General features: G+C 40.5%; 1 protein-coding gene across 1 annotated transcript; it reads right to left on the bottom strand.

The window, feature by feature from the left end:
- Positions 1 to 986: 986 nt before the first annotated feature.
- On the bottom strand, positions 987 to 27,600 carry LOC139464414 (putative ankyrin repeat protein RF_0381). Its single transcript, XM_071245948.1, has 18 exons — positions 27,530 to 27,600; positions 22,913 to 22,987; positions 21,258 to 21,388; positions 20,144 to 20,166; positions 19,501 to 19,549; positions 18,015 to 18,049; positions 17,404 to 17,452; positions 16,851 to 16,885; positions 16,020 to 16,065; positions 12,976 to 13,016; positions 12,174 to 12,222; positions 10,830 to 10,867; positions 9,126 to 9,174; positions 6,212 to 6,246; positions 5,250 to 5,298; positions 4,316 to 4,350; positions 3,951 to 3,999; positions 987 to 3,083 (listed from the first exon to the last, which is right to left on the bottom strand). The coding sequence occupies exons 3-18, from the start codon at positions 21,331 to 21,333 to the stop codon at positions 1,837 to 1,839; spliced, it is 1,905 nt and encodes a 634-aa protein (XP_071102049.1). The 5' UTR covers positions 21,334 to 21,388; positions 22,913 to 22,987; positions 27,530 to 27,600; the 3' UTR covers positions 987 to 1,836.

The following is a 27,600-nucleotide window of genomic DNA, read 5'->3' on the forward strand; positions in this document are numbered from 1 at the left end:
AGCTTCATACTGCATACATACCATTAATACATGGATCCGATGTTCCTACTGTTTGGCGCTCTCTCATTGAAGGTTCATACTCCAATGAAATCACACAAAGTGAAAGTCAATTCTTAAATAGCCCGGATTATTGCATCAATGAGTGATTGCAGTCTCACACATCAACGTAAGGCGAGTTAATGATTGCCTGAAGAGACAGCAGAAATTCAGTCGCCGTGTGGTGTGGTGAAGGCGTTCAATATGATTTTACGACCGTTTCGATATATTCTCGCCATGGTCTTGATCCTGCACAGGTTCTGGTTTATTCTGCTGAACTTTTTGAGTGAGGGATATCGATTACATCGCCGGTGATTTGGAAACATAAACACCGCGAGTAACCTTCGTCCCACGAGCGTCTACCGTACCCTCGTGTTCGCTCTTCCAACCAAACCCAAGTTTTTCCTGACTTACGTACCAACAAACTTTCGGAAAAAATTGAGAAATGTGTCCAAGCAACCACTTGAGTTGCCGACCGCCTCCGTGGACTTGCGGAAGAGAGTCCGACCGGACTCGGAGCGTCCGTCCGTATAAAAGATGTTACTTGTTCTTACCCTGTCTGGTGCTCGGCATTAAGGATCTAAACAATGACTGGTCGGTTCGGAGTCCGTGTACTGTCTGAGTGCGGTAATCATGTTAAACCGCCGTATGGTACCCCTGGTGGGCTAAGCACTAAACAATCGGCTAACGGGATCGGGGTGGTCAGGCTCGCTGACATGGTTGATGCATCTCATCGTATCCCAATTGCATGAATCGAATCTCTTGATGTCAGTCACTGGATTGTCTGGTCCAGATTCGATTATTTACAGACCGCCGTCATATATCTGGAATATTGCTGAGTGCGGCGTTAGACAACAAACAAACTAACAAACAAAACAAAAACATGCTTATTTATTTTCCGAACTATTTTATGAATATATAAGCACATTGTTCATGAAATGATGCATAAATACTTTTTAAACTTAATAGCTGATGTTTTTGGTAAATGGTAAATAAATACTTTTTTCGTCTACCTAATAAAACAACGATACCACTTGCAGCGATGGCAGATGTAAGCACAAAAATTAGCATGAAAGATATTCACAATCTCCTGCTGACCTTTCAGTGGTTTAGGAGGGAACATTTGTGCGCAGTAAGGTATATTAACAGATGCGAGTGGTGTTAAATAAATAAACTATCACAAATTCGAAAATTAAATCATTCACATTGCACTACGATTACGATTGCAAACTAATGTTGATGTTCCATTTTGTTGAATGGACCCATAATAGTGTTACCTTAAAACAAAACCCGTGAAGATCCTGGCAGGAATAGGTCTTCAGCAACCCATGCAGGCCCTAAAAGGCGACTATGCTTGTCGTAAGAGGCGACTAACGGAATCGAGTTGTCAGGCTCGCTGACTTGGTTGATGCAGGTGATCGATCGCAATTGCGTGGATCGATGCTCATGATATTAATCACTGGAGTGTCTGGTCCAGACTCGTTTATTATCAGACCACCGTCATATAGCTGGAATATTGCTGAGTGCGGCGTTAAACAACAAACTAACCAACCAACATGCATCGAATATTTCCCAAATCTGTGTTTTTGCTCATTATTCAAATACAGGCAGGCACTCAGGGTGAAAAGGACACGTTTTGTAATTAGGCAAAGTGTTGTGATTGGGTTATGATTTAAAAAAAAATGAATTTGGACGCAAGCAATTCAAAATTAATTGGCACAATGGTAGATGTATGTGTGTTTGTTACTCAGATTCACAGCTAATCAGGAACTCTTACACAAACAATCTTCGTCAACATAGTTACTCTGTCGAGTGTTCCTTGGACACAAGGGAATCAAACAGAGACATATACCCCTTTTCCTTTGCTAGCATTGCTGGCGTCGACCCTTGGGCATTCCTGGCGTTGATGTCAACTTTCTGCAGAGAGAGGAGATACGTCACTATGTCCACGTCGTTACTCAAACAGGCGGCGTGCAGAATGTTGTTACCGCTGTCGTCTACCAGCGATATATCACCTCCTTGTTCCAGCAGAACACCAACCACGTCTCTGTGTCCACTCACTGCTGCTAGCATGACTGGAGACCGACCGCAACTATCCCGGCTGTTGCTGTCAACGATATTCTTTGACAGGACATGTTTCACCATCTCCACGTCACCCCCAAGACAGGCAACGTGAAGGACGTTATGGCCATTGTAATCCGCTACTGTCGCATGGCATCCTCTTTGCAGAATAAGGTCCAGAACGTCTCTGTGTCCCTTTCCAGCTGCGGCCAGCAATGGTGTCCTGCCGTATTCTCCTTTACTGCTGATGTCAACAAAGTTATTTGAGAGAATGTGTTGCACCATGCCCTTGTCACCCCCAAAACAGGCCACGTGAAGTATATTGTTCTTGCTCTGACATAGAAGTGACACATCTGCTCCTTTGCTGAGAAGGTAGTAAAACACACCTCGATGGCCCATCCCTGCTGCTGACATAAGGGGTGTTCTACCATTGTCTCCTCTGCTATTGATGTCAACGATGTTCTGGGCCACGAGGTACTCCACCATCTGCACATGACCTCCAAGACAGGCTGCGTGAAGGACGTTGTCACCGTCGTTATCGACCAGCGAGATTTCCGCTCCACGACTCACAAGGACGTCCCAGACTATTTTATGTCCCTTTTCTGCTGCAGCCATCAAAGGAGTCCTCCCGAACTGCCCACGACTATTTATGTCAATGATCTCCAGTGATATGATGTACGACACAAGGTCCACGTCCCCACCGATGGAGGCAACGTGTAAGATGTTGTTACCAGACTTGTCAGCCTGATACACATCGAATCCTTTGCTAACAAGAAAGTCAAACTCATCTCTATGTCCGTACTCAACTGCAGTCATTAACAAGGACTTTCCGTCCTTGCTCAGACTGTCTTTGTCTTCAGGACCACATAGCAACTGCTTTACACGATCTAGGTCCCCTTCTTTACATGCGGTATGGATGTCGGTCTCAGAACTTTCCGTTTCGCCGGGTTTGTCAGGGATGATGCTCTCGTCGCAGAAGCCATCAACTGCATTACATGAACTTCAGATGTTAAATTCAAAACATACAGACAATGCTAAACGGAAACAGAGTTGGAGTGAATGAGTATGGTTTTACGCCGTTTTTAGCAATATTCCAGCAATATCACGGCTGGGGACACCAGAAATGGGCTTCACATATTGTACCCATATCGGGAATCGATCCCGGGTCTTCAGCGTAACGAGCGAACTCTTTGACCACTAGGCTACCCTGCTTGAATTGGAAGTAAGCTGTTATGAACACTATTTCAGTTATATCACAACTTTTTAGCCTTATGTTCATGGTAGGGGGGCGGTCGGGTAGCCTAGTGGTTAAAGCGTTCGCTCGTCACGCCGAAGACGCGGGTTCGAATCTCGACATGGGTACAGTGTGTGAAGCCCATTTCTGGTGTCCCCAGCCGTGATATTGCTGGAATATTGCTAAAAGCGGCATAAAACCAAACTCACTCACTCACTCATGGTAGGCGTTTAACATTTTAGGGAAATTTAAAACGTCAACGCCAGGGAATAACCAGTCTCGACTATCCCCCGAAAAAGATTCCATTGGGCGTAAAAGCCAAAATAGCGATGAAAATATGAATGGATCATTGAAAATCAGTGATGACACCAGGTGTTCGCGTAACACGCTTCAGTCTATCACTACATCTGCATTGCTACTACCCTCAGTGATGATGCTCCTTGTCGTATCGCACAATGGATGTTTAACCTATACTTTTGTCTGGAGGTGCTACATTAATGGTTGCGCTAAGATGAGTCTTGCTGCCATGCTTTATATTTTTTTAACGAGCATGCAGCAAAAACGAGAGGTTTTTGCCAGATACATTCCATCACATATTACCAGTCGTAAATTAACAAACCTGGTTTTTGCTTTTCCCGTAATCCAAGTTTACTTCTTAAATCTGTTATCTGCAATAGGAAAATAAATATTAAAACTATACTAACATACACACAATGCACGTATTAAATATCGACTTAACAGATGCGGACCCGAAGCAATTATAGAAAAAATAGAGTTTGAGAAAGACAGACACTTACATTTCATTCAACAATAAACCCATTTCACACATTTGATTGAAAGCTAAGGAGTATCGACGTAGGTGGCAACGCACAATACACTAATAGTTTGCCAGTTTTAAATCCATCAAAGTGGCAATCTGACTTTGACTCAGTACATTTAATAAGACTATTGTATTTGAATGTGTGGCTTCATATGAACTCTCACCTTCTTGTGAACAGCATAGCGTTTCTTCCGTTCAACTGCAAGTACAATTTAACCAATTATTGAACATACTTCTTGTTTGAGAAAATTGTTTAACGCCGCACCCCGCAATAGTCCAGCTATATGACGGCTCTCTGTAAATAATATTATCAGGACCAGACAATCCAGTGATTGATATTGTGAACAACGATCCACGCTAGTGGGGTCCGATGACACGTCCTCGACCTAGTCACTGGGCCTTCTAACCGATCCATTTGGTCACCCCTAACCACCAAATGGGGATCAATTCTAACCCTGATTCCCCGACATAATGAAATTTATTTAAGACATAACATTATCTTTGAGACTGCATGCTTTTTCGTTTTTTCTCATATCATTTCTGATATAATCGTCACATATATTGCTAAACAGTTATTCAGTTATTCTGCCTACCAATGAAGATCCGGGTTAGAATTGGTCTTCAACAACCCATGCTTGTCGTAAAAGTCGACTAACGGGATTGGTTGATGCATGTCATCGTATCCCAGATCGATATCAATCACTGGACCGTCTGGTCCAGACACGATTATCTGCAGATGGTCGCCATATAGCTGGAATATTGCTGAGTGCGGCCTTATACAACAAACCAAGACATTGTTCTGCCGCGTTGGAGGATTGGATTGTCATTGGTCTATGGCAGTACTGGATGCACACACAGAATTCTGAATATGCTTAGAGTATGTTTAACATCAGCTCCTTGAATCCCAGTCTGTGTGAAAAATGTTCTTTACCGATATCTAAAAACATCGACTATTACTACACTATAAAGCCAAAATACTTATTTTGCTCGTAAATGAACCCATCGGCTTTTGTGTCCATGCAACCGACATACGCAGCAAGAAGAAGTGGTCAGCAATAAACATGATTATAGAAATAGCAAAAATATTCCTGTACGTACGTTCAGCATCCTTGTTCAGCTGTTCGAAACGCCCTTTCATCGTCTGGATCTGAAATACAAGAAGACACATTCTTAAGAAGTAGTTTGAAGACAATTTGAACAAAGTTTAAACACCATTGTTCCCTGTTGTTGTGTTCACTGTTGTTGTGTTTATTGTTGTTGCGTTCACTGTTCTTGTGTTCACTGTTGCTTTGTTTATTGTTGTTGTGGTTACTGTTCTTGTGTATATTGTTGTTGTGTTCACTGTTGTGTTTACTGTTGTATTCACTGTTCTTGTGTTTATTGCTGTTTATTGTTGTTGTGTTCACTATTGTTGTGTTCTCTACTGTTGTGTTCACTGTTGCTGTTTTTACTGTTGTTGTATTTACTGTTGTTGTGTTCACTGTTGTGTTCAGTTATTGTGTTTATTCTGGTTGTGTTAACTGTTGTTGTGTTAACTGTTGTGTTCACTGTTCTTGTGTTTATTGTTGTGTTTACTGGTGTTGTGTTCACTGTTTTTGCATTCAATATTGTTGTGTTCACTGTTGCTGTGTTTACTGCTGTTGCATTTACTATAGTTGTGTTCACTGTTGTGTTACTGCGGTCGTGTTCACTGTTGTTGTTTTTACTGTTCTTGTGTTTACCGTTGTTTTGTTCACTAATATTGTATTTATTGTTGTGTTTACTGTTGTTGCGTTCACTATTTTTGTGTTTACTGATGTTGTGTTCACTGTTATGTTTTCTGTTGTTTTCTTCACTGTTGTTGTGTTTACTGTTCTGTTCACTGTTGTTGTGTTTACTGTTGTTGTGTTTACTGTTGTTGTGTTTACTGTTGTTGTGTTTATTGTTGTTTTGATTACTGTTGTGTTGACTGTAATTGTGTTCCCCTTGTTTGTGTTGTTGGTGTCTGTAGCGATGAGCCCTCCATTAGCAACACCACACAGACACACTTAAATGAACATGTAGGACATGGACACTTGTACCTTTTGGTTTGCCTCGGCCTTGTATTCTTCTGTATCTGCAGACAATTAAACGCATCACTGCATTATTGTTATTCACGATAAAATGTATGTCGCAAGAACAAGAAACACACAGACAGGTCGCGTCTAAACTGAATACTTTCAATCATGCTCAATCTACAGTAAACAGTTCCTACAGAATGAGAATGTATTTGACGCCCTTGACACAGTACAGAGTCCCTACAGAATGTGAAGGCATCTCACACTCCAACTACAGTACACAGTCCCTACAGAATGTGAAGGCATCTCACACTCTAACTACAGTACACAGTTCCTACAGAATGTGAAGGCATCTCACACTCTAACTACAGTACACAGTTCCTACAGAATGTGAAGGCATCTCACGCTCTAACTACAGTACACAGTTCTACAGAATGTGAAGGCATCTCACACTCTAACTACAGTCAACAGTTCCTACAGAATGTGAAGGCATCTCACACTCTAACTACAGTACACAGTTCCTACAGAATGTGAAGGCATCTCACACTCCAACTACAGTACACAGTCCCTACAGAATGTGAAGGCATCTCACACTCTAACTACAGTCAACAGTTCCTACAGAATGTGAAGGCATCTCACACTCTAACTACAGTACACAGTTCCTACAGAATGTGAAGGCATCTCACGCTCTAACTACAGTCAACAGTTCCTACAGAATGTGAAGGCATCTCACGCTCTAACTACAGTACAGAGTCCCTACAGAATGTGAAGGCATCTCACGCTCTAACTACAGTACAGAGTCCCTACAGAATGTGAAGGCATCTCACGCTCTAACTACAGTACACAGTTCCTACAGAATGTGAAGGCATCTCACGCTCTAACTACAGTACAGAGTTCCTACAGAATGTGAAGGCATCTCACACTCTAACTACAGTACACAGCTCCTACAGAATGTGAAGGCATCTCACGCTCTAACTACAGTAAGGAGTCCCTGCAGAATGTGAAGGCATCTCACGCTCTAACTACAGTACACAGTTCCTACAGAATGTGAAGGCATCTCACACTCTAACTACAGTCAACAGTTCCTACAGAATGTGAAGGCATCTCACGCTCTAACTACAGTACAGAGTCCCTACAGAATGTGAAGGCATCTCACACTCTAACTACAGTACACAGTTCCTACAGAATGTGAAGGCATCTCACGCTCTAACTACAGTACACAGATCCTACAGAATGTGTAGGCATCTCACGCTCTAACTACAGTACACAGTTCCTACAGAATGTGAAGGCATCCCACGCTCTAACGACAGTACACAGTTCCTACAGAATGTGAAAGCATCCCACGCTCTAACTACAGTACACAGTTCCTACAGAATGTGAAGGCATCTCACACTCTAACTACAGTACACAGTTCCCACAGAATGTGAAGGCATCTCACGCTCTAACTACAGTACAGAGTCCCTACAGAATGTGAAGGCATCTCACACTCTAACTACAGTACACAGTTCCTACAGAATGTGAAGGCATCTCACACTCTAACTACAGTACACAGCTCCTACAGAATGTGAAGGCATCTCACGCTCTAACTACAGTAAGGAGTCCCTACAGAATGTGAAGGCATCTCACGCTCTAACTACAGTACAGAGTTCCTACAGAATGTGAAGGCATCTCACACTCTAACTACAGTACACAGCTCCTACAGAATGTGAAGGCATCTCACACTCTAACTACAGTACACAGCTCCTACAGAATGTGAAGGCATCTCACGCTCTAACTACAGTACAGAGTCCCTGCAGAATGTGAAGGCATCTCACGCTCTAACTACAGTAAACAGCTCCTACAGAATGTGAAGGCATCTCACGCTCTAACTACAGTACACAGCTCCTACAGAATGTGAAGGCATCTCACACTCTAACTACAGTCAACAGTTCCTACAGAATGTGAAGGCATCTCACGCTCTAACTACAGTACAGAGTCTCTACAGAATGTGAAGGCATCTCACGCTCTAACTACAGTACACAGTTCCTACAGAATGTGAAGGCATCTCACACTCTAACTACAGTACACAGTTCCTACAGAATGTGAAGGCATCTCACGCTCTAACTACAGTACAGAGTCCCTACAGAATGTGAAGGCATCTCACACTCTAACTACAGTACACAGCTCCTACAGAATGTGAAGGCATCTCACACTCTAACTACATTACACAGTTCCTATAGAATGTGAAGGCATCTCACACTCTAACTACAGTACAGAGTCCCTACAGAATGTGAAGGCATCTCACGCTCTAACTACAGTACACAGTCCCTACAGAATGTGAAGGCATCTCACGCTCTAACTACAGTACAGAGTCTCTACAGAATGTGAAGGCATCTCACGTTCTAACTACAGTAAACAGTTCCTACAGAATGTGAAGGCATCTCACGCTCTAACTACAGTCAACAGTTCCTACAGAATGTGAAGGCATCTCACGCTCTAACTACAGTCAACAGTTCCTACAGAATGTGAAGGCATCTCACGTTCTAACTACAGTAAACAGTTCCTACAGAATGTGAAGGCATCTCACGCTCTAACTACAGTCAACAGTTCCTACAGAATGTGAAGGCATCTCACACTCTAACTACAGTCAACAGTTCCTACAGAATGTGAAGGCATCTCACGCTCTAACTACAGTCAACAGTTCCTACAGAATGTGAAGGCATCTCACACTCTAACTACAGTCAACAGTTCCTACAGAATGTGAAGGCATCTCACGACTTTGATCGATGATGGTACCAGTAACATATCGTCTGAACTGACATGAAATGTGTTCTGTGCAATACAATATTTGTAGAAACCAGCGCGCTAGAAATGATACAATGCAGATTCTCGTTTCGTTGCAATGTTTAATTTTTTTTCTACGGCAAACTTTCTTATACACAACTCCCTGTTAACGTACCTTGAGTTTCCTGTGTCTGCGCTCCGAGTTCATCCTTCAGGTTTTGTATCTGTTACAAACAGATTGTCAGACAGTCAATGCATAGATCAAACGTCAAGAAGCTTGGGACCATCTGTCAAATATTACTACATTCTCTTTCTCATTCTCAATGCATTTTCTATTCACAAAAGAAGCAAACATTTTTCAGAATGACAGACGTTGTGGGTCCCAGTGTTCAAGATGTCACAGCGTGTGGCTATCAGGGCAGTGACGAGATTTTTGTCACGATTAGCAGGAGTGATTCAAAAGGATAATGATGTGATGTATCTATCGTTCGTGCACAACAGACGTAATTCTTGATCTACCGCATTAATAATGGTTATTTGTGGATCTTGTAACCATTATTTAGTCATCGAGCCTGGGTGAAGTCAAACCCATCAACGTGTAAATCGTATGTTTTCCTTATTTGACAAGGACTTGACTTTATAAAGCTGAAAGGACACACGTGTGTAATGCCTGTTCTGTTAAGTCGGAATTTATGTGTCATGTATCATACAGTAATACCCTTGGTTGTGAGTGAAAAATCCGAGGAAAGTTTGCAGAAGCGATAAAACTATTCCATTATCATAAGCAGTATCTTCAAAAAGGAGTGAGTGAGTTGGGTTTAACGCCGCTTTTAACAGTAATCCAGGTACATCCCGGCGTGTCAGCTTAATGTGGTAGGAAAGCCCCAAGTGATGCAGGTCTCAGACGTTTACCACTTCGGTGAAACCCACGAGCATGGGTATGGTGCTGACAAACCTAGAAACATAATCGGGGCGAACCGGGATTCGAACCCACAATCATAGGTTTCTTGGGAGCCCAAGGGACGTAACTCTGCACAGCGAATCGCGGTGCCTTAGACGACTGGGCCACCCGTGCCCTCTTCAAAAAGGAGGTATCATAATGTCCATTACGGGAATACAGTCATGTTCAGTAGATGTCCACAAAATAGACTGAAACAACTGCAAACCCTTTCAGTAAAATATATTTGACTATGGAATCCCTACTATAATGTTTATATCAAAGTGATACATCAGCGCGAAATTCAAATAGACAGAAAACTTGTCCATACGGGTGTTGCCAATATTGAGGAGGATGCTCACTTATGTAAACATTCTCATGCAGTTTGAGATGAAAGCCATGTTAGGTACAAGTGTTGTTTCGGTGGCAAATTATATTTTTGTTTAGAAAGACTGTCAATTATGTCAACAATGAAACCATGATAAATATTGCAACAATTCTTATGTATAATTTCTCAACAAAAGAAAGTATTAATTAGGTAACTCTTAAATAAATATATATATAATGGAAATGCATTTTGTAGAATAGGTAGGTCAATTGGCCTTTATACAAATAAATCTGCCTGTCTGTAATTCAAATAAGCCAACATAGCCTAAGTACGTATTTAGATCAGACTATTGTTCCCTTCATAAATACGATGGTGCATTGCACATCAATGGTTCATTCAATGAAACAAAGACCATTGTTCTTCAATGATCGTCGTAATGTTACCCGATGGAACCCAACGAAAAGGAATGTCCTGTTCTCCAACCTTCTCAAGACAGGAACAAACCAATCTCTGATTGCGTTCTTTCTCTGGATCTGACCAACAAGCTCAATGTCATTTTGAAATTCTTTAAACGGTATGATGAATGGATACAGCAGACTGCAAGTAGTGCGTACCTCTTTCTGCAACTTGTCTACGTCTTCAGTGCGAAGTCCTACAATACAGAAACACAGTTAAGACATAATTAGACCATCTGTCCTTGCGCGTTTACTATCTCCCACCCATCCCAAATTACCGTCTCGCTCCAAACTTAAAAACTATGCTTGATTTCTGACCACCAAGGTATTTTTGTGTAAATATTGTGTAAACACCTTGACCATCTTTGTTACCTGATTTCTATGGAGGGAGAGGTGTTCAAATAGGTGTTTTACCGGTCCCAATTTTCAGTTGAAATAAAAATATGTTTAAACCAAACTTACGAAACAACACAAGCATTTATATACATTCAACCATTATATATCAACCGGCCTGGAAGTAAACGATGGATTCCCGTTTCAAAATAAAATCGTCACTGTATTTTATCGCAAGGGCACTTGATGAAGAACAGTAACAGCCTATTCTGTACGTCTTTTGAGCTCTGAGCGTGTTTTACAGTCAGTAACACCAGTATCGAAACAGCTGCACTTCGATTAAACATGTAGTACAATACAGACTAGACTACAGACTCTTTTACACATGTACTAGTCTTAAACTGCATACTTTTTATCTGTAGTATTCCGAACAAAAGGCATTATTGATTTTGTTATGGAGATAACGCACAGTATTATCTATGGCCGTATGCAACACCATGGTGGCGTAATGTCAAGTACATAGTTATCAAAGACGATGATTAGGGACTAACAGATCCGGAGATGAGATTTGATGTGGTCACTTGATTCTTTGGTAAATACTAATTACAAAATAACTCAAATATGTCAATCTCTTTTCACAATAATGTTTGCTCATTTTAAACAAAAAAGAGAGTATTCAATGATAATAATTTCTACCAAGACCTGTGAGGAGCCAGAAGCGATTTCAAACTTAATCGCTCTATGTTCCTAGTCAGCGTTAGTTTTTGTTCATTTTGTTGTACTGTTCTAGATCAAATCACGAGTGATTTGCTGATGTGTGTGTGTGAATGTCATTGTGGGCAAGGAAATAGAAATATCTCCGATGAAATAACTAATTGACTCGAAAAACACTTAATCCAATCTTATTGTCTATAGTGTTTTTAGGAAAGACGCCTCTTTGAAACAAGATATGTTTGGGAAAGAATTATTCATTAACAGCTTTTGTCAAATATTCTGATAACCACCTATATTAATACATTTTAGTTTGAGTCATAAAATCATATATAAATGAATATATTTTGCTTACCCCAACCAACCCAAATGTTTCCCAATCGCTCATTCGCAATGTGCTAAAGCCATGCTTTACCAACTGAGATGAATGTGGAACGAAATTACGTAATGAACACTCACTTTCCAGGTCGGCTTTGTGTTCCTTCAATTCACCTTTCAGGACCTGGATCTGTAAACATATATGTAGCTGCACTTACAAAGGGTACTTGATGATGATGAAACAATCAGTACTGAAGCAGATACCATGTTACATCCTTCTCATATAAACTGTTTCATTAAAACGTGGAGTTGTGGAATTAACTCAGATATCATACATGAGTGAGTGAGTGAGTGAGTGAGTTGGGTTTAACGCCGTTTTTAACAGTATTCTAGTTATATCACGGCGTGTCAGCTTAATGTGGGAGGAAAGCCCAAAGTGATGCAGGTCTTGGACGTTTACCACTTCGGTGAAACCCACGAGGACGGGTATGGTACTGACAAATCTAGAAATATTATCGTGGCGAACCGGGATTCGAACCCACAATCATAGTTTGTGGCGTGCCCAAGGGACGCAACTCTGTACAGCGAATCGCGGCGCCTTAGACGACTGCCCCCCGCCCCCTGATTTGAACTACCCTGTCTGGCGCTCGGCATTAAGGGGCTAAAACAAGGACTGGTCGGCTCGGAGTCAGTATACTTTGTCTGAGTGGGGTATTAATGTTAAACTGCGGCATGGTATCTCAGTGAGCTAGAACTATAAATCGGCATCAGTCCGGACTAGTACAAGCAGCAACACAAACACACACACGTACATGCACGTCGCTATATAAGTGCAATAATCTTGGACACGACGTTAAACCCCATTTCACCTCACCTCACCACCTCATAATCACCACACAGTGCACTCAAGACCTCAATGTATTGCTACTGAAATGTTCATTACCTTCTCCAGTAAATCCGGCACGTCTTCATGTGGAGGTTTGTCTGGACAAGAGAAACACATTCGGCAAAAGGAGACAATGGCATGGCATATCGTACTTCACCAGTCGGAACTGGTATCCTCCCCAATCGGCAGATATTGGGTACACGTGAAGGATTTATCACATTGCCTGATGTGAAAATAGATGCGACACGTGCTTGGAAGCGATAAGGGCTTCTGTCAGTGTAAGCTCAAAAACATTGACACTTGTTCAGTGTCATTACATATACGATTGCCTACTACCTACCTATTGGATAACACTTCAATCTTACAACTACACTACCTGTTCATCTGGACGTGTATTTCACGCACATGTGATTTGAACTAGGTGAGTGAGTGAGTTGGGTTTAACGCCGTTTTTAACAGTATTCCAGTTATATCACTGCGTGTCAGCTTAATGTGGGAGGAAAGCCCCAAGTGATGCAGGTCTAAGACGTTTACCACTTTGCTGAAACCCACGAGCAAACCTGAAACCTAGACAAACCTAGAAACATAATCGGGGAGAACCGGGATTCGAACCCACAATCATAGGTTTGTGGCGTGCCCAAGGGACGCAACTCTGTACAGCGAATCGCGGCGCCTTAGACGACTGGGCCACCCGTGCCCCCTGATTTGAACTAGGGCTGGGACGAGTCCAAATTTACTATCCGGGTACCCGACCCCCTTTTACCCGACCCTACCCGGGTACCCACTGCAAGTCTCAAGAGTAGGGAAGAAAATGTCTGATTGGTAATTGTTTTACTGCAGCCCTGGTTAAAACTAATTTGATCATGCGTTCACTGAAGTTGACTGAAGCTTTATCTTTACTCAAACATATACAAGTCAAAAGGAATGTGTGCATCGTCAATAAGAAATGCGAACAATAGCGACTTGCAGTGTAACCACTGACCTATAGTGAGTTTTTGTCATTAAACAATATGTCACGTGACTAACCACGAGTTCGGGTAACTGTGGGTACCCGGGTTCTCCTCAGGACCCACCCGACACGAGTACCCGAGTTACCCGTCCCAGGCTTAATTTGAACATATTTAAGTTCACAAAAATGTGAAAAGGATTTTTAAACTAGCGAAGCGCTTATGTTAATACCGCTCCATTACGCATAAGACATGATAAAATGAATACATCAATGAAGGTTAGTTGTAACAAATGAATTGTACATGCAAAGCTAGATGTGTATATATATAATAAATATATTTTCAGTTTATATTAACAATTCATTTACTTAACTGAAAATCTGCCATTTTTTTACATGAAGTTTTGAATAGAATCTAATGTTTGGATTTGCTCTTCCTTACTCAAATGCGAATTTCCGCATAGCACTGTTTGTAAAGAGTAACCATGTTTGTAAAAATACATTTCATTTTCGAAGAACGTAGTAATTTGTACACACAAACAAGAAGTGTAAAGCATCTTCGGTATGATATCCACAGGAACAAGTTTTAGTATCCAAGATATATCTATCATACTGATGTGCGATAAGATCGCTGCAGCCAAGCCTGAGGCGATTGTGAATAATTTGACACAACCTATTTCCATAATTTAAATCCCAGTGTATACCATCATCTCCCCTTACATGAAGCAAATTCTTAAACTGTGTAACGGACTCTGTCCCCGTGAGGTTTTCTGGTAACATATTCCAAAGTTGAGTTGTAGCTGGTATACATGAATCTGCATGAACTTTTGTTTTACACTTCACTGTTTGAAGATTAGTTTTATCCCTTAAGTTAAAAGTTGTGTTTTCCGAAACTGTATCAGAAATAAGCCGACAAAGATATTCCGTGGAGAAATGCTTTTTCATTTTGTAAAACATTACCAATGTTGAATTGTATCTTCTGTCTTTTCACGCACATGTACTTGGAAACATAAAAAAGGTTAGTTTTGAAATGACCAAATCGCAAAGTTTTACTCACAGAAGATGAATCATAGAAATGATAAAATACGAAACCATACATAGAAGCCATATTTTGTACGTTCATCTGTATATGAATCAGGGTCTTAACTTAACTCAAAAAAATTATGACGATAAAACAGAACTCTTGATGATCTGTCTAAAACGTTTCCTGACCAAGTGTTCACTGTGACAGTTTAAGTTTGGCAACTACACTGTTGCTCCAAGCTCGAGTGCCTGTAACCTTGGTAATCTTTGACTCATCTCTGAACCTCGAATGACAAGTTCCATCATCACGTACGCTAACGTATAGCGACTGTTATTTTAAAAGAGCTTTACCCTTCCTCGATCATTGCTATACTTGATCGTTACAAAACTACAAGACGCGTTTCTGATCCTTCACGTCCAGATGTGACAAAGGTAAGTCACGATCGAAATATGTTGCACTTGAATTACGTTATTGGATCCACGCAGCTGCCATTGAACGACATACGTTTTTGAGTTATAAATGACGTTCGTGACACCCCGTTCCATGACAATAGCATCATGTTCTGCTCCTAAAATGGTGTTCTGTGGACTGGTTTTGGTGTGAGTGAGTGAGTGAGTATGGTTTTGCGCTGCTTTTAGCAATATTCCATGCAACATCACGACGGGGGACACCAGAAAAGGGCTTCACACATTGTAGCCATGTGGGGAATCGAACCCGGACCTTCAGCGAGACGAGCGAACGCCACTAGTCTACCCCACCTCCCCGGTCCTGGTGTGCAACAAATCAATGTTTGGTCGGAACTCTATTTGTGTTTTAATGTCTCTACGTATAGTAGTATAAAATTAACGGTTTCCGTATACTTCCCCGCCTTCAGGGCGGGGTAGAATAACATTTTCGTTTGATATTTAACGCCTCGACAGCTGTATATAATCGAGTCGTGGCCAGCAAACTTGTAATTGCAATTATGAACAATCCACGCTGTCTGGTTACGCTGACACACTATCAACTCACTAAGCTACCGAGCCTGATCATCAGATCAATTAAGTCTCTCGTGCGACATGGTTGCTGGGGATAATTTCTAACCCGAATCCCCCCGAGGTTAGTGGACTAATTTAGTAGTTTTCTGCATACCAGGGTTTTCCGCTCGCTTTTTCTGTTCATCCGTCAAGTCTTGTACCTGTAATCGAAAAAATAACACAGATTCAATAATTATGTTTGACAGTAGGAAATCACTGTTTTTAAGATGTTTATACAAGACAAATGTTATCCATACTCGCCATGGTTAGGAGAAAAAGCGTTAAACGCCACGTTCAACTAATACAGCGTGTGTGTGTGTGCGGATACCCAACTGAGACACAGTATTCTCAGATTCCGAGCAGACCAGTCCTCGTTTATTCCCTTTATGCAGAGCGCCAGGCAGGGTAACAACAATTATTGAAGGACAGAGTGTATCGAACCACAGACCTTCCGTTCTCAGGGCAGACGCTATATCCACTCGACCCCGGAGGCCGTCTCGTGTTTGGAACCCTTCCTCAATATGTTTTGTTTGTTTGTTTATGTGTTTGTTGTTTAGCGCCACACTCAGCAATATTCCAGCTCTATGGCTATATGGTCTGTAAATAATCGAGTCTAGATCACACAATCCAGTGATTTACATCAAGAGCATCGATCCAAGCAATTGGGATACGATGATATGCATTACACCAAGTCAGCGAGCCTGACCACCTGATCCCGTTAGTCACCTCTTACAAGCATATTCCTCAATAAGAAATGCTCTAAAACAACCAATGTCATATTTGCTATATGATGTCATATAAATGCACTCTTGTTGTCTTTCATTAATGGTACACTGATGATATTCATTTCGGCTCTGGTTCATCACGCATTTCCAAATGACCATCTTATTATATTTATATTGTAACATTCTATTGGATACGAAAATCGCCAATATGTATTTCATACCTCTAAATCTAATCCTCGATATTTCACGATATCATCTGGAATTGAAACAATATACATGAAAGTTATTAGAAATTTCAAAATGATCACAGTTATGATTATATATCTCGATCAAAACTTCAAACTTAATGTATCTCTATTTAAATGGGTGTATTATATTGGCGTGTGATAAGAATCTCACATATTTCTATATGTATGCCATAAAAAGTGTTGATGTTTAACGCCGCACTCAGCAATATGACGGCGGTCTTTAAATATTCAAGTCTGGACAAGACAATCCAGTGCTTGACATCGTACGCATCGATCCACGCAATTGGGATATGATGACTTGCGTCAACCAAGTCAGTGAGTCTGACCACCCGATCCCGTTAGTCGCCTCTTTAGACCAGAATGGGTTGTTGAAGACCATTCTAACCCGGATCTTCACGGGTCACACCCCAACGGCCAACGTCACTTTAATCCCCACAATAAGCTGATCCTCGACGATGTGACTGGAATACTGTTCAACCGGTCTCTCATTGCGTCTTCAGTCTATACTCAGTAACTGTATAAATACCTGTTATGGCGTTGCTGGTTCTCACGAAGTCATGTTCCAAATGCTTCAGCTGAGATGAAGAAATGAAGGAAATTAATTAATTATTGTGATAATTACTATGGTCTGCAAAGCGTAATATGCAAAACATGTTTAAATCTTTAACACGAGTTCTAAAGGACTCACCATTTAATATTTGCTGGAGAATGACAGAAGCATTTTCAGTGCTTCAAGACACACATTTTCGCTCAGAATGAGGAGTCGAAGCATCGGTTTCGGTGGATAATCAAGACTGGTTAATCTCTTGTGTTGATGTTTAAAACTATATTTTCAAAACATGATTTTTCAGAAAATCCAACATGTCCAGCGAGCATTTGTTTGTATGTGCAAAACCTGAATCAAACTTATTTTTTCTGGCGTTCTGATAACAAATTGTAAGTTGTCCATCCCACCTTTCTCTCTTCTTCAAATATAGAAAAGTCAGCCCCTAAACGCCTTGTTCATATACTGCTTTTAGCGAACACCTGCATCGTCGTGATTTGATAGTGATTCACAAACACATGCTTTATATGATATAGACAGAGCCGTACAATGGACTCTGGAAAGACGGAAATAGTATGGTCGTTTTTTTGTACCTTCATTTCCACAGTTTGTTCATCTTCGGCGCCATCTGAAATGTACCTGTATATTATTAGTTATGGTGTCTTAGGTTGCCGTATACGGTGTCATATAGTGAATCTCACCCGAGTGTCTTTTGATATCAAATATATCAAGACGAGTTGATAAAAGTGGAAAAATCCGAGGCTTGCCGAGGATTTTTGCCACTTTTATCAACGAGTGTTGATATATTTGATATCCAAAGACACGAGGGTGAAATTTTATTTATCATCCAACATCCTTCTTTCAACTTTTTCAATTTGTAGACAGTAATTAGCAGTGTCTTCAGTGTAAAAAGTACTGCAAACAGCTTCAGTAGCAGAGCCATTAGTGATGTCATTTGATTGTGACCTCATGGTAACCAGTGACGTCACAATGGTCACACAGCACTTTTTCAATTTGTAGACAGTAATTAGGAGTGTTTTCAGTGTAAAAAGTACAGCTAACAGCTTCAGTAGCAGAGCCATTAGTGATGTCATTTGATTGTGACATCATGGTAACCGTTGACGTCACAATGGTCTGCAAAGCATCGTGATGTAATTTCATTGCAGCGATATCTACAGTGTAGATATCGCTTGATCTAATCCAAGCGATATCTCCTGTGGGAGCCAGTTTTGGATGATAATTTAGGTTGGCAGAATAATATTATGCCGAAACATTTACACTCTCTGGTATCCATATTGTACGTGTCATGTCAAAATGAAAACTTGACACTTACAACCGTACGTTGACGTTCAGGGTCAAAGGGAGACTACTCTTCAAAGCTTAGAGGCCAAACCTTGTTGAAAATATAAACTATAATCTTTATCAATAAAGTCACGAACGTGATCTAAAAAACAGATTAATGAAAGTAAAACACAAAACAATTTCAAATAACGAATTTCAGTACCAGAATTTCCAGGAGAAATATGTGAGGTGGGTGTTGGAAAATCAAAGATGGCTGTCACTGACGTTATACGGCCTCATATTAGGTCAGTATCAACCATCTTGGATTTGTTATGACGGTATACGGGCTCATGTGGGGTCAGTAGTTCTGCTCTCTGTTAGGTCAATCTCACTTTGAGGCATAATAAAATCTGTTAGGTTTGCACGAATTCCACACACATCAGCTAAGACGTTATTTGAAATGCAGGTTGAAAACTCGTTAACTTGTATTAAAAACTTATCAGTTTCAGTATAGCTTCCCTAGAAGTCTTCCCAAAGAAACTTTACCAATGACTTTAAGCAACAAAAAAAACCATAATAATTGTGAGGCGGGTGCTACCGATAGAGCAGGACATGCTTACCTGTTCACGAATAGCTGGTGTCATCAATGATATTCAGTGATCCATTGATATAATGTTCATAACTATTTTACCTTTTACGCTCTGTGAAATCTGTTTCGGCAGAAATCGAAACTGATTATACATTGACGTTGACGTTTTTTTACACGTTTTCCTTATTAACCTTCTAAAACATACTTACCTGTTAATTTGCGTTCACGTTTTGCTGTACCATCCCTTGTCATTTTGACCTGCAAAAACAGAAAAAGAAAGTTTATTTCATGATAAAAGGAAATTTTGCGGATGACTTTAACTTTAGAACACCCAGCAGGTCACGGTGGGTATTGTTAAGTGTGTACTACCGGTATAATTCACGATGCAATGCAACAAGGCACATTTTAGGGCGCCAGACTGACTCTCCACCGGGTCCAGCATTATCTAAGCTAGATTACGCCGGGGACAACAAAAATAGACTTCACACCTTGCACTTTTGTTAGGAATCGAACCCACTTCTTAGTCGAACAAACGGCCCCTCAACTGACCCAGTGATTTACGTCACAATGAATCAGGTAGTCAGGTTCGATGACGTGGTTTATGACGATCCATCATAAACCGAAGACGTGAGGAGATGTTCATGATATCAACCATTGATTTGTCTGGTCGAGACCTGATTTGTGTTCACTTGTCGCAGTGGTTTAGCTGGAATATTGCTGAGTGCGGCGTTAAACAACATACATGAAGACATAAACGTCTAGGTCCGAGGGGACAACTGCCGTCAGCACCAAAGTTTTTGGTGCAATAACAGGATGTCAGTAAATTGTTTAAGGACTCTTATCATTACCTACCTCTGATGTCTTCTCCCCTTCATCTGTAAAAGTAAAAGTGCAGGTGTATCAATCCAGCTGGTTTTGTTTGTTTGTTTATCTATTTGTTTCTTAACGCCTCACTCAGCAATATTCAAGCTATATGATGGCGGTCTGTAAATAATCGAGTCTGGACCAGTGATTGACATCGTACGCATCGATCCGCGCAATTGGGATACGATGACTTGCATCAACCAAGTCTGACAACCCGATCCCGTTAGTCGCCTCTTTCGACAAGAATTCGTTGCTGAAGACCTATTCTAACGGGATCTTCACGGGTAAAGACGAGAAGACTAGAAGATGATGACGCGATGAAAGGAGGACGCGAGGATGGGATCCTATTCTACCCCGGATCTTCATGTGTCCAATCCAGCAAGTACTTAAGTGACAGTTGTATTGTGCTACAAGATTCAGCAAAGCCTATGAAGTAATTGTGTGCAGATAGATTGATGTGTATACGTTAGTACCCCTTCTGCTGGAATTCTTGATTACTATTGTCTCATAGCCCCGGCAGCCATAGTTGGGAACTCGTCTATGCCCGTTCCACCAAAATCCTTACAATAGTATGGTGGCTTATTTCTGCCATTTCACATCTTCACGTTCATTTGCGAAGGCGGAAACGAGAAGGTTTTAGTTTGTTTGTTAGTTGTTTAACGTCACACTCAGCAATATTCAAGCTATATGACAGTGGTCTGTAAATAATCGAGTCTGAACCATACAATCCAGTGATTGACATCACGAGCATCGATCCACGCAATCGGGATACGATGACCTGCATCAACCAAGTCAGTGAGCCTGACCACCTGATCCCGCTAGTTGCCTCGTACGACAGGCATAGTCGCCTTTTACGGCAAGCATGGGTTGCTGAAGACCTATTCTACCCCGGATCTTCACGGGGAAAGACGAGAAGACGAGAAGGTGCGATGTGATGACGCGATGACAGGAGGACGCGAGGATGGGTTGTTGTGTCACATTGCGCCTTCGTACCATGGCATATTCCCCACTTCGCAACGCGTCTTCGCGTCACATCATAGAGTCTTTGCCTTCGCAGGGGAACGGAAAAATGCGAAATGGCAGATACCACACAATAACCTACCTCCCTGACCAGAATCAGGATCAACACAAGCTGGAGAGGGGTGGCTGACATCAGGATGCGACCTGTCCTTGGACATGGCGGTATTGTCGCTTCTAGGGTTGGATGGAGTTTCAGGAAACCTTGTGCTCACACTGAAATGACAGAAATCTTAGTATAGGGATACAAATTGACATCAGGCATTGCATCAAGATCACACCATGAGTCAAGGCCGGTCCTACAAACGGAACCCAGGATTAAATACATTTGTGGCGTAATTCTATTGCTTAAACGCTTCATATTTTTCAGGAGTGGACAGTTGTTTGTTATACATTATCTTGAACCAACATTTCAATTAATTTACTTGGAATAGACGAAGTACTTGTAATATATTACAAGTGAACATTTTCAAACTTGTCGGAAAACGTGCCGCCAGCGGGTTTCGAACCCGCCTGGTTTGATTCCAGGACGTCTTATTGTCGATATAAGTTACGGCGACACATGGCGGTATGTTGCGAAAATAACTATATAATATTTTCAAAAATTTGCGTAATCCTTAAAGGTAAAAAATGATATGTATATAATGTTGTGTTAAAACAGGCCTAGGTTACCTGTAACAATGTTCCTTTTTATAGTACTTTTTGACGAGCCTTTGACGAGAAAAACAAACTCAGGTAAACATGCATAATCCTTATTCGGGGATATATATTTCCTATAATTCCCGCTAGGATGTATTTACAACATGCAAACGATTGGTAAAATACTAGTTCAGGACCCTACGAAACCATGAAGAGATGTGTACCATGCATGGTAAATATCAGCTCCCGACGGAGTTTGCTGCACGTGTAAAAGCGGAAGAGAACACAATCCTCGTGCTTCACGCAAGGGCGACTCACACAATATAAATACAGTGTACAAAGAGTTCTGGGTTTTTTTACAAATATTTTCCACAAGAGAATATTTTGTCAAAGTGTAAAACAAGGTATGGGTATGTAGTCGGGGAATATCCTCTTATCTCCCACGGGGCCTCATCTCCCTTATTTCAAAGGAATGGGGACTTACTTGGACATTCCCCACTTCAGAGAATCCAAAAATCCTATAAGGACAACTCATGTAAATATATACCTATATTTAACCAGTCGTTGTGAGATAAGACCAAGTTGTAGAATGGACCGACTCAAAATAAATTGAATATACTACTGCTATGGAATCATGAAGTTCTTTTTCTCTTTTTTTTTCTTACGACAGAAAACAAATCTACCATAGTTGTCCTGAGTGTGCAAGTTTAAGGGTGTTATACCTGTTCGTGTACAACACAATCCCGTATAAACCCACAGTGACTGTTACCGTGCCTACAGGGGTAATGATGACATCTCTCCATACAGTGGTGAGTGTGTCCTATCCCTTCGTTGGCACCCGTCACAAATACATACAAAGGCAAGTGTGCACATGAAAACCACGGGAACATATGGTACAAGTCAAAACAAGGAATTGTATCAAACATCATTTTGGTAAATGACCCGCCATTGTAGTGTGGGAGTGTGTTAATATTTTATATCGCATCGGCAATATTGCAAGTTAGTTATTGTTAAATAGCTGTTGACAAGGGACAGTAAAACAGTAAGGTAAATATCACAGATAAGGTATAAAACAAACCAGATCAAAATTACGGGACTTACGGTGCGTCTGCTTCCTGGGTGATTTCTCAGCAGGATTTATGCCATCACTTTGGACACCAGTGGTTATATGGAATGCTAGCCAATATTAAAAAAACAAACCATAATCAAGGAATTAAAACACTAGTCGATGTTATATACTTCAATTAAGATTGAATCACGTGCCACTGTCAGGGGAACAAAATCTTTACACTACTCTAACCCACCGAGTGGAACCTCCTTCAGTAATCTCAGTTGGTGATAACATCACACTAATTTAAAACACAATTCAAGCATTCACATTTACAACAATTCTATTTCTTTGAGAATTTCAAGAATTAAACGAGCATTGATATTATTAAAAATATTCTTTAAAGACGTTGAATGACAGTTATAATCCTTTGTGAGAGAAAAATCAACACAGTCAAGCAAAACATGCTTGACCGCGATTCTCTCATCACAAGGGGCACAAAACGGAGGATCTACACCTTTTAACAAATATTCATGGATGTAACGACTGTGGTCAAAGGGACATCGTCGCAAAACAACGTCGCCATGTCTGGACTGGCAACCCAAGTAGGTACAACCTAATTTGGTTTTAAGGTCATGAAGTTTATTTGTACCTACATGGGTGTACCACCTTTTCTGCGTCAAACTACGAACATATAACTTGCTGCAGTGTTTAAAATCCCTTTAGGGAACTGAAAGATAAGACACTGATATATCAAGAGCTGCTTTAGCTGCAGCATCAGATCGTGTGGTACAAGCAATACCGACATGACAAGGTAACCAACAAAGGACGATGTGTTTACATGCAGTTTGTTTCTGAATAAATACAAGGCTATTTGAATAGCTTTGGACTCAGCAGTATATATTGAGCTGTTGTCTGGTAATTTGGAAGAAATAGTTTTTGATCCAACGTTGGTTGCTCTGGCAACTTGCCACTATCCTTGAATCCATCAGTGAAGATGGAGCGGTGAGAATTATATTTAGATCTTAATTGGACATATTCTTCCTGAAAGATTAAATTTTTTGTAGCGGATTTTTTAAACTTAGTGAGTTTGATATATCTACTTCTGGTTTGACTAGTGACCAAGGATGCGTAGACATTAATCGGTTTGGTGCAATATTTCAAGATCAATATTTGCTGCTGTTATATGTGGTTTTATTCTGATCCCCAGAGGTGAAACCAGCTTTGGTTTTGTTTGGAACAATTCCTCGTAGGGAGAATTTAAAATGCAATAATGTGCTGTAATTGACGGGTGTGATTTTAATTTTGTGGTTTTGTAATGCAAGTTTTAAACGACGTTGTTTCAAAGACGGCTCGTCGGCCTCAACATACAGACTATCAACAGGAGAGGTTCTGAAAGCTCCAAGACAGAACCTCAAGCCCTCATGATGAACTGTAAATCTTGAAATAAACATGAGCCTGAAGTAAATGCGAAAAATGCGAGTGGTCTTTGTTCGCATTAATGAAACTTCGCATTAATACATAACGCTACGGCCATGAGTGACGTCATCCGACGTACTGCTTACTAGATCCACGCATATATACTGTGACCCAACACAAAAAGGTTTCCGCCACATCTGTAGATTATCAAGGCGATTATGATAATGCAAACAGGACCAAAAACAAGGAAAACTCTGGATGCCGAGTTAAAAGTTTTTACCTCAAAGAAATTACCAAATATGTACAACAATGTATACTTCCGTATGACATCACTACCGGTGACCGACTTTTACAAAATGGCGTGTTCACTGACAACAGTACGCAGGATTTCCATTGGAAGATTTTCGTTGATTGAGGGATTGTATTTACATTAATGTGCCATGTAATCAATCAGAAACATTCTGACAATCTGCGTACTCTTGTGTGTTTTTTGTTTTCCAATGTAACCAAGAGAATAAGTCAGAAATGCAGATAACTACCGCCGTCGGTGTGCGTGATTTGGCGTCAGTCATGGCGTCACACAGGACGGAAACTTTTTACGATTTCTGTTGAGTTTACCACATCATTGTAATGTTTATATGTGTAATTCCATAAAATACGTGCAACGATATTCTTCCCCTGAATATTCTCAAACGCGCGATCGAGCCAATGTATGCAACATAAGACGAAAGTACCTAAAAAAATGCTACACAGTGTAAAATCTGAATTTTGCTTTGTTTACATTTCAACAAGTACAGATTTCCGAGCACGGTGTTCGTTTCCACACCTAAATTATTTTATCTAGATAATTTCCATTGGTGACAAAAACAATTTGTCATTTGAAATGGCTGAGGAATTCAGGGCATGTATCGCAGCTGAGTTTGAAATATACGTGATCTAATAGGCGTCTCATAATCGTATAAACACAATCCAATATGGAGGAAAACACTTCGGCGTTCGTGTATATTACATGCGTATGTTCCAAAGCATTCTAAACAATTCTAGGTTCATCGGCGACGTTTCAGAATTATCATTGTTGTTTTGGTGAAAAACAGATTACCGTGATCACTATTATGCTATTTTTGAAATTCAATACTTCGAGTAAATAGATCTATCCGATAGCACACAGTAATTTTGCTGTGCCTAAAATGACAGTGGACGATATCACAGAAGAGGGAATTTTAGTGTGCGTGATGTATTTTGAATTTTAGTCGACTTCGAAGTGAGGGTTAAAGAGGAGAGAAATATATATATCGTCGGATCATATGTTTTCGGACATCATACGTTTTCAGACGTATGTTTATCGCGAATTACTCCCGCTAAAACGAGGGTTGTTGTATCAACAGACATTGTAAATACTCAGATGATGGCTTGAATTTTAGATAAAGTGTCTTTGATAAGTGAATGAGATGTTTTACGGTTCTTTTGATTAGCGAATGTTTGGTGAGCGTCCGAAAACCCATAACACGGGCTTTCGCTCGTTAAATACGTTTTGAAACAACTCGTTGTAAGATAAATCATTATGGTATTTGACCGGCACTTATGTAGTAATCTGTATTTCCCTGTATGATTCGTTAACATTGGTAATAAATTCAACAATAATTATTAGCACACGAGTATTACCGTATTCGACGTAATAAGCGCCCAGGGCGCTCTCAAAATTAGAAATAGGGGGCTCTTATTAGAATATTATTTTTGTGGAATAAAACAGAGTTGAAAGATAAAATTCGTGGTTTATGCTGACGGCCTGAACTGTTTATAGACGACAGATATATTGTTTCCAGAATTTAATTGCCCATAATTAAGGGTGCATATAACACACGAGTGCGTATTGTACACGAATAAATAAGTCTTGAGTGCATTGATCAATCGGAAGGGGTGCTAATTGGGATTGTTCACTTGCCAATATATTAGCAAATATCGCCGTGGGCGCTTTTTAGAGCAGGGCGCTTATTACGTCGAATATGGTACATGCATATAGTTAAACTTGTTAGCAGATCAATATTTTAATCGTGTTATTCGCATAGCTGTCAACCCCTGGATGTCTAACTGAGTGAGAAGCCAGGGTGCAGGGTCCGCTGGGTCCAGGGCTAAATCGAAAGAGAAAAGCGATTCAAAATATTTTTATCTACATTTTATATGAATGCGTGAGAATTTAACAACCTTGCGTTTGAGCGTGACATAGTTGATAAACGCGTTAGACTCACACGAGATGCGTGAGAGTTGACAGGTATGTATTCGACAAAACTTTCAGCATGAACGAAGTTTCCGGGTGAACATGAAGCGTATCAGTGTGTAGAATCAGGCGGTCAGGAAAATATAAATTCAGTGTGTACAGGTAGGCGGTCAGGAAAATACCCAGTGTGTTGATATAACCTGAGTGAACGGTCTAGTTTTCGAGCGGAATTCTAAACATAATTGTGTTATTTCCTTACCGGGTTAACAAACCCGCTACAATTAGCAGCGATGTTCTTTTAGAAGATAGATATCTAAATATACGTTTGTTACTTTTGCCGAATGTTGTTGTCATTCAACGGCTGCAAATTCATTTGAAATCGACGCCGATAGGTCAATCATAGAATATCATTTATAGTATTCCTTCAGGTATTCTTACTATTCATAGTATTTATGAAGGCCATTCATTTAGTATTCCTGTTGGGTATTCATAGTATTCCTGTTGAGTATTCATAGTATTCCTGTTGAGTATTCACGGTATTCTTTCGGGTTATTTATAGTGATACTATTCCTTTAAGTTATTCATAGTATTTCTGTAGCGTATTCATATTTGCACTCTGTTTAAGTAGTTATTGTCCAAGGATGAAAAGGTCATGTACGTGTCAGCTTACAGCACGAGCACGCATCACATGTCCCAGAAGCTGGTCACCAGAACAACACAACACCACAACATCAGATCATAAGGAGTTGGACATTAGAACATATCTACAAATATTTTATAATCAGGCAAGTCGTCAAAATACATTACATACTACACAGTTACCAACTTTCTATGATCAGGACCACTGTTTTCATGTTCCATGTGCTGTATGCAATATGGACACGGTGGATAAATTAACGACCATGCAGTTTTAACAACCAAAAGATATATACTAGAATATAATAAAATAATAAAGTCCACGATAGTCCATCATCTTCTTTATATCTGTCTGAAACTGATATAAAGAATATGTTGGACTAACGACATAAATATTTACCTTCAATAAAACTTTCTGGCCTCGAGAGTTACAAGAAACATGTGTGACTATCACGTACATGTAACAGGTCC

This window comes from Haliotis cracherodii, unplaced genomic scaffold (assembly GCF_022045235.1).
Source record: "Haliotis cracherodii isolate W230 unplaced genomic scaffold, xgHalCrac1.p SCAF_17, whole genome shotgun sequence".
Lineage (NCBI taxonomy): Eukaryota > Metazoa > Mollusca > Gastropoda > Lepetellida > Haliotidae > Haliotis > Haliotis cracherodii.

Bases quoted from the DNA above. Each gene is read 5' to 3' on its own strand.
- LOC139464414 (XM_071245948.1), bottom strand. From the start codon at position 21,333: ATGTCCAAGGACAGGTCGCATCCTGATGTCAGCCACCCCTCTCCAGCT. The intron at 19,550-20,143 runs GTAGGTAATGAT...CTGTTTTTGCAG, and splicing joins AAGGGGAGAAGACATCAGAG to GTCAAAATGACAAGGGATGG. The intron at 3,084-3,950 runs GTTTGTTAATTT...CATGTAATGCAG, and splicing joins ACGGGAAAAGCAAAAACCAG to TTGATGGCTTCTGCGACGAG.